Source organism: Hyla sarda, chromosome 4 (assembly GCF_029499605.1).
Source record: "Hyla sarda isolate aHylSar1 chromosome 4, aHylSar1.hap1, whole genome shotgun sequence".
In the NCBI taxonomy this organism is placed as follows: Eukaryota; Metazoa; Chordata; class Amphibia; order Anura; family Hylidae; genus Hyla; species Hyla sarda.
Genome location: NC_079192.1, coordinates 412,861,127 through 412,869,635, shown reverse-complemented (window position 1 = coordinate 412,869,635; position 8,509 = coordinate 412,861,127). Strand labels below are relative to the sequence as shown.

Sequence of the window (8,509 nt, the reverse complement as noted above, 5' to 3'; positions counted from 1 at the left end):
CTTCTCCAGCTCTATCCGTATACTGCTGCTTCTGCTATCTATATTCATCTCCTCTTGATACCCTTGTTGCCCTAGAGCAGTGTTTACTAACCATTGTGCCTCCAGCTCTTGAAAAACCACAACTCCCAGCATGCACGGACAGCCAACTGGCAGCACCCTGGCGGCCATCCCTAGTGTAGTGTGTGCATTGCGGGTAATCTTACGCCATATTGATGAGAACGACAGCACGTGCTGAATTGTCCTTTATATTTATCATCTTGTCAAGTGCAAGCTTTACACATTTCAACATTTCGGAATAATTTTCGTCAGTACATACATGAAAAAAAAATTCTTTTTTTTTTCCCAAAAAGACAAATAGTCATATTGCTTAGAGATTTTTTACATTACGTGAACCTGTAGAATTTTACAAGGATTTTTTTTTTTTTTTACCCCGCCCGTCTTATAACACGTCTTACAATTATACAATAAGAGATCGGTAATTTAATATCGATAACATTCGGGTTACGTCCAAGTTTAACACTGTTGACCTTGACTTGGTTGTTGCCTGGCAACCAGCAAACTTTAATAATGGGTGACGACTCTTTACATAGTAACGTGGCAAAAAAGGGGGGATGGTCGACCAATTACCTACTGGTCTTCATTTCGACCGATCGGATTACAGCTCTCGGTTTTGGGTCATTCGGGGAGAACTTGTGCACAAATATAATTTATTTGAGGGGGCCTTAAAGGAGTAATCTGCCCCTAAACATCTTACCCATTATCCAAAGGATAGGGAGTAAAATGTCTGATCACGGGGGTCCTGTCGCTGGGGGCGGGGTCTCGGCTGCGGCACCCCAGACACCCGGTGAACGAAGCGAAGTTCGCTCTGTGCCGGATGACTGGCGATGCTGGGCGGAGGCTCGCGACATCACAGTCACACCCCGCTCATGACGTCATGGCCATGTCCCCTCAATGCAAGTCTATGGGAAGGGGCTTGATGCCCGTCACGCCCCCTCCAATAGAATTGCATTGAGGGGGTGTGGCCATGACGTCACAAGTGGGCCACAGCTGTGCCATCACTAGCCTCCGGCACTTAACCCGACGCTCTAAAGGAATGCCCAATGCAGCACGGAGATCGTGGGTGTCGCCAGCAGCGGGACCCCTGCAATTGGATAGGGGATAAGATTTATAGGGGCAGAGTACCCCTTTAGGAATTACAAAAATATGGCTACTTTTTCCAAAAACATCACGCCTGTCCATGGGTTGTGTCTAGTATTGCAACTATGCTCCATCGAAGTGAATGGCACTGACCTGCAATACCATACTCAACCTGTTTATGGTGCTGTTTTTTTTCTAAGGCCCTATAACTATATGTGGGGTGCAACTTGAGGTACTGGTCTCACATCCAGAATCTATATTAGGACCTCCAGAGAGGGTGATTGGCCCGGGTGCAACCGCTATATCTTTCCCACCTGATTATGCCCTATTGCTTAGTTCTGTAATAGTTGGAGACCCCTGGGCAACTTCGAAACATTATAAGACCCCAGTCGATGACTGGTGATGGTCATGGTTATCTTAGGGTGGACCCATTAAATTAAACTGGTCTACAACCATTGACTTTCTATGGTAGTTCGCCAATAGACAGAAAGCCACAGTTTTCTAGGGATGTGGGCAAAAAAAAAATTCTTATCCAAACATTGGTTGGCCCAGCTTTGCCTAAGGATAAAGGTCATAGCCTGGGGCATTATGGACACATCCCATTTTATGACATTCCAAATATTACCTATATTTTTATTGGATGGCTTTGCATCTGTCTTCTGACCCTTTTTATAATACTCTAATGGTTTGTGGTATGTGCACATCAACCTACATGACCAAGCACCATAATATTACCCTTATTCTTCAGTATATATATATATATATATATATATATATATATATATATATATAATATATAATATATATAGGGTACATCGACGACATCTGCTAACCTTAAAACATGGCTGCCGGTACTGATTATAGTTCATGGGTCCCTTCAAAAGGATAATGCACTTAAATATTAGAAATGACCATGAAAAGGCAATTAGTCGCTGACTATTTTTTTTAGCTAAAAAAATAATTAATACAATCGGCTGTGCAGATTTAAAAAAGAAAAGAAATTGGCTATTTTTTTTTAAATAAAATTAAAAATTAAAGAAATCCTCCTACACACAGTGCTTGATATGCCCATGCTTATACGAATATATATCATCTATGTAACAATCTCCAGAAACCATAATTTGTTTTACAATGACCATTCGGTATATATATATATGAGGATGGGGGGGGGGGGGGGTAAGTCATTTCACATTGGAATATATCAATTTTTTTACTTGTTTTTTTATGAAGAATGGACTGCGGACTTTACGTAGACCAGCCGATTCTGAACATCGTCGTGGATACGAATATCAGCAGCAGCTCGGGTACTTAAGGGTGCTTATCTGTGCCATGAACACAAAAATTATATATATATATATATATCTTATGTATATTATTTGCTTGGCTAGTTATTATTATTATTTTTTTTCAGGAAGCTCTAACATAGACCCTAAAAAGGGCAAAAACTTGAGTTACATAAAAAAAATTTAAACAGTCACTATAGACACAGAGGCACAGAAGAGCCAGTTTTAACGCTTGGATAAAAGTGAAAACTCTGTGTAGAACTTGAGGTGTCTCAGCATTTCCGAAGTCTTAGATGTCATACCACAAAAAAAGTCAAAGGGTTAAGTTTTATAAAGTGATTTTTTCTTTGTTCAGTCAGATATGGTGAGATCTGGAAACTTTTGCCTGTAGAAGGGACCTCCTGCAGACCTCGAATCCCATAAAAATATGCATGTCAATAATACAGATGTGGAAAATAAGTGGACTCCAAAAGCCCTTTGAAGTTTTTGCTATTTTTGTGTTTCATTATTATTATTATTATTTTTTTATATAATCAAAGAGCCCAAGCCTGGTCCACCTACACAGACAATACAAGGTCCGAGAATATATATAAGTGCAGTGGGTGGACATGATCCACGGGTCTGTGCCAGAATAAGAATCCTAGATTGCACATTCCATAATCGAGTGTAAAGTGCTATGGCATACATTTTCAATGGCATCTCCACCTTTTTTTTTTGCGTGTTTTTCTTCTTTTACCTTGCAGAGCCAATGTTTTTGTATTGACACATTAGAAGGTGTTTGAAAGTTTTCTTAAAAGTTGTGTTACAGAGGGCATAGCAAGCTGGGTTGATGGTACTGTTGATATAGCAAAGCCAATAGCCAATTGTCCACACGGTGTTGGGCACACATATGTCACAAAAAGTGTTGATTAAAACCATGACATTATAAGGGGTCCAGGTTATTATGAACGCTAGGAGTATAGCCAAGATAGTCCTCGTCACCTTCTTTTCTCTGGAGGGTGGGATTTTCTTTTTGGCCGGCTGTTTTGTCATTTTGACAATTTTTCGGGCTACGACGTTCTGCTTATCCTCTCCGTTACGGCCATTTGTTCCGGGGACGATCTCTATGGTGGTGCCACTTGTAGACCCGCAATCGCCCTTTTGGGACTTCGTAACTATTCTTATACATGCCAGCTTGGAGTTCTCAACTTTTGGCATGACTTGAGATCCCGAAGCCTGAGGAGCATCTTTGGCACTTCCATCTTCCTTTGCATTGGAACCTACCACGCTGACGGATGTGGAGTCGTTGGAGATCTCTTTCTCCTCCCCTTCCGTTTGGACACAGTTTTCCGTGACAGAATTCCTAGAGGCTTTCCCATTCTGGATTTTGCTGTGATCCAAGCCATCTTCCACTGCCGATAGGTTGTTATTGTTTGGTTTGACTATTTTTCCTTGGACGTTGCTTGGAGATATGGGATCTTGATTGGTGGTTGGTTCCTTCTTGCCTTTCTTTATTCTACTCTTACTGGCACGAGATATTTGCCAATACAATATGGTCATAATGATGACTGGCAAGTAGAACGCTGCAATAGCGGTGCCGAATGTGACGGCAGGATTGGAGAAGAACTGAATGTAGCATTCTCCTTCTTTAACAGTTCGCAAGCCGACAATGAATTGCCAAAAGAGTATGGCGGGTGCCCAAAGGATGAAGGACAACACCCAAGCTGCAGCAATCATCATGCCAGCCATTTTGGTGGTTCTTCTCACCGGATAGGTTAGTGGTTTTGTTACGCAGAAATATCGGTCAAAGCTGATGATGAGGAGGTTCATGACCGAGGCGTTGCTGACAACATAGTCCAGAGCCAGGTACAGGTCACAAACCACGGGCCCTAGTGGCCAATAACCAATCACAGTGTACAATGTATAGAGATTCATGGAGAATACCCCAATAATTAAATCAGCACATGCCAAGCTGAACAGGAAATAGTTGTTGACTGTCTGTAGATGCCGATTGACTTTTATGGAGACCATTACCAGGATATTTCCAATAACGGTCACCAGGCTAAGGGATCCAGCTACAAGGACAATGAACACAACCTCCACAGTCTTGTAGGGACTCCCCATCAGGGTCCTGTTGTCTGTGGCGTTGGTATAGCTAGTGTTATTCATGGTGGCGTCTCAGGTCAGCTTTCGGTTGGGTACTTCCTAGTTACTATTTACACCTGTGGGCGAGAAGAAAATATGTTATGTGAGAGACACAAGATGAGATATATTACATACATATCATAACAAAAGGTCAATCTCCAAGTGAAATCTATAAAGAAAATCGGTAGAACAAAAAAGGCGGCACTCACCACTTGTTTTGCTGGTACGCCTTATTTATTTGAAGACATATTGTGCAGGGGTACATAAAGGGGTATCAAAAAGAGTGAGCAACAAATTTTGCTCGCTCTTTTGGATGCACCTGCATGTACCCCTGCAAAATACGGTATGTCTTCAAATAAATGAAGTGGTGAGTGCCACCTTAATTGTTCTCCTGATTTGCTTGTACTGCTTGAACCAATGTGAGCATGGGCAGAGTGCCACCAAACACGCTGTCTTTTTTAGTGACTGTGTTAGACTTTATCCCATTTCTAAGGTCGGATTAGGTGGCAACCCATTGGTAAGCAGTAGTGCCAGCTTTTATCATTCTTCTATAGATTTGAATTCTATAAAGAAAAGAGTAATATTTCTTGTAGTTTAATAACTAAGGGAGCATAAGGGAGTTGAAGAAGGCGTGTCCTGGCTCATAGGAGAGCTCAGGATTCAATGGCCTGGCTCATAGGAAAGTTCAGGATTCAGTGGCCTGGCTCATAGGAAAGTTCAGGATTCAGTGGCCTGGCTCATAGGAAAGCTCAGGATTCAGTGGCCTGGCTCATAGGAGAGCTCAGGATTCAGTGGCCATGCACATAAGAGAGCTCAGAATTCAGTGGCCTGGCTCATAGGAGAGCTCAGGATTCAGTGGCCATGCACATAGGAGAGCTCAGAATTCAGTGACCTGGCACATAGGAAAGCTCAGAATTCAGTGGCCTGGCACATAGGAGAGCTCAGAATTAAGTGGTCTGGCACATAGGAAAGCTCAGGATTCAGTGGCCTGGCTCATAGGAGAGCTCAGGATTCAGTGGCCATGCACATAGGAGAGCTCATGATTCAGTGGCCATGCACATAGGAGAGCTCAGGATTCAGTGGCCATGCACATAGGAGAGCTCAGAATTCAGTGGCCTGGCACATAGGAGAGCTCAGGATTCAGTGGTCTGGCACATAGGAGAGCTCAGGATTCAGTGGTCTGGCACATAGGAGAGCTCAGGATTCAGTGGCCATGCACATAGGAGAGCTCAGAATTCAGTGGCCTGGCACATAGGAGAGCTCAGGATTCAGTGGTCTGGCACATAGGAGAGCTCAGGATTCAGTGGCCATGCACATAGGAGAGCTCAGGAAGGAGGGGTTTGGCACATAGTAAAGCTCAGAAGGGTGTGACCCGATAAATAGGGGAGCTGAGGAAAGAGTTGCCTGGCACATAGGTGAGCTCAGAAAGGTGTGGCCTGGCACATACGGGATCTGAAGAAGAAGTGGCCTGGCACATGGAGCAGGCAAGAAAGAAGTGGTCTGGCATGTAGAGGAGCCTAGGAACATGTGGCTTTGCACATAGGTGAGCTCAGGAAGAAGTGGCCTGGCACATAGGGGACCTGAGAAAGGAGTGGCAAGGCACATACATGAGCTGAGTAAGGAGTGGCCTTGCAGATTAGCGATATTTTGCGAATATATAGACGAATATTCGTCTTATATTCGCGAATTTCGTGTATTTGTTATATTTGCATATGCAGAAAACAGTGAGGGGGTGGGCAACTTTACTATTGGTTGCTAGGGATGTTGATAACCTCTGACAAGTGTATTTGCATCATTCTAATTGACCCACAAGTGAAAAAGAAGGAATATGCGAATATTCACATATGTGAATATTAAAGGGGTATTCCAGGCCAAAACTTTTTTTATATATCAACTGGCTCCGGAAAGTTAAACAGATTTGTAAGTTACTTCTATTAAAAAATCCTAATCCTTCCAATAGTTATTAGCTTCTGAAGATGAGTTGTTGTTTTCTGTCTAACTGCTCAATGATGATGTCACATCCCAGGAGCTGTGCAGTTCCTATGGGGATATTGTCCCATCATGCACAGCTCCCGGGACGTGAGCAGTTAGACAGAAAACTTGAGAAGCTAATAACTATTGGAAGGATTAAGATTTTTTAACCGAAGTAATTTACAAATCTGTTTAACTTTCCGGAGCCAGTTGATATATAAAAAAAAAGTTTTTGCCTGGAATACCCCTTTAACATATGGGAATATGCAGAAAAAAGTGAATATTCCTAATTTCAAATATATAGGGAATATAAAAATTTGAAATGCGAATATTCGCGCCCAACACTACTTGTATATAGGATAGCTGGTGAAGGACTGGTCTGGTATATAGGATAGCTGGTGAAGGACTGGTCTTGTATATAGGATAGCTGGTGAAAAAGTGGTATGGTATATAGGATAGCTGGTGAAGGAGTGGTCTGGTATGTAGGATAGCTGGTGAAGGAGTGGTCTGGTATGTAGGATAGCTGGGGAAGGAATGGTCTGCTATATAGGATAGCTGGGGAAGGAGTTGTCTGGTATGTAGGATAGCTGGTGAAGGAGTGGTCTAGTATATAGGATAGCTGGTGAAGGAGTGGTGTGGTATATAGGATAGCTGGTGAAACAGTGGTCTTGTATGTAGGATAGCTGGTGAAGGAGTGGTCTGGTACAGTCAGGTCCATAAATATTGGGACATCTACACAATTGTAACATTTTTGGCTCTATATACCACCACAATGGATTTGAAATGAGACGTACAAGATGTGCTTTAACTCCAGACTGTCAGCTTTAATTTGAGGGTATTTACATCCAAATCAGGTGAACAGTGTACAAATTACAACAGTTTGCATATGTGCCTCCCACTTGTTAAGGGACCAAAAGTAATGGGACTATTGACTTATCTGCTGTTCCATGTCCAGGTGTGTGTTATTCGCTCATTATCCCAATTACAATGAGCAGATAGAAGTTCCAAAGTTCATTTCAAGTGTGCTATTTATATTTGGAATGTGTTGCTGTCAACTCTCAAGATGAGATCCAAAGAGCTGTCCCTATCAGTGAAGCAAGCCATCATTAGGCTGAAAAAAACAAAACAAACCCATCAGAGAGATACCTAAAACCATAGGTGTGGCCAAGACAACTGTTTGGAACATTCTCAAAAAGAAGGAACACACCGTTGAGCTCAACAACACGTAAAGACCCAGAAGACCAAGGAAAACAACTGTCCACAGTGGATGATTGAAGAATTCTTTCCCTGGTGAAGAAAACCCCCTTCACAACAGTTGGCCAGATGAAGAACACTCTCCAGGAGGTAGGTGTATGTGTGTCAGAGTCAACAATCAAGAGAAGACTTCACCAGAGGGAATACAGAGGATTTATAGGATAGCTGGTAAAGGAGTGGTTTGGTATGTAGGATAGCTGGTGAATGAGTGGTCTGGTATGTAGGATAGCTGGTAAAGGAGCGGTCTGGTATGTAGGATAGCTGGTAAAGGAGCGGTCTGGTATGTAGTATAGTTGGTAAATGAGTAGTCTGGTATGTAGGATAGCTGGTTAAGGAGTGGTCTGGTATATAGGATAGCTGGTGAAGAAGTGGTCTGGTATGTAGGATAGCTGGTGAAGGAGTGGTCTAGTATGTAGGATAGCTGGTGAAGGAGTGGTCTGGTATGTAGGATAGCTGGTGAAGGACTAGTCTGGTATATAGGATAGCTGGTGAAGGAGTGGTCTGGTATATAGGATAGCTGGTGAAGGAGTGGTCAGGTATGTAGGATAGCTGGTGAAAAAGTTGCCTGGTTTGTAGGATAGCTGGTGAAGGAGTGGTCTGGTATGTAAAATAGCTGGAGAAGGACTGGTCTGGTATATAGGATAGCTGGTGAAGGAGTGGTCTGGTATGTAGGATAGCTGGTGAAGGAGTGGTCTGGTATATAGAATAGCTGGTGAAGGAGTGGTCTGATATGTAGGATT

At 42.8% G+C, this 8,509-nt stretch overlaps 1 protein-coding gene across 2 annotated transcripts in view; it reads right to left on the bottom strand.

The window, feature by feature from the left end:
- Nucleotides 1–328: 328 nt before the first annotated feature.
- The window catches only part of CHRM2 (cholinergic receptor muscarinic 2), a 220,681-nt gene continuing 212,500 nt past the window's right edge, over nucleotides 329–8,509 (bottom strand). For both annotated transcript variants that reach the window (XM_056517747.1, XM_056517748.1), the window contains exon 2: nucleotides 329–4,621. In XM_056517747.1, coding sequence (XP_056373722.1) covers nucleotides 3,153–4,568 — 1,416 coding nt within the window. In that variant the 5' untranslated portion in view covers nucleotides 4,569–4,621 and the 3' untranslated portion in view covers nucleotides 329–3,152. The remainder of the gene's footprint in view (nucleotides 4,622–8,509) is intronic.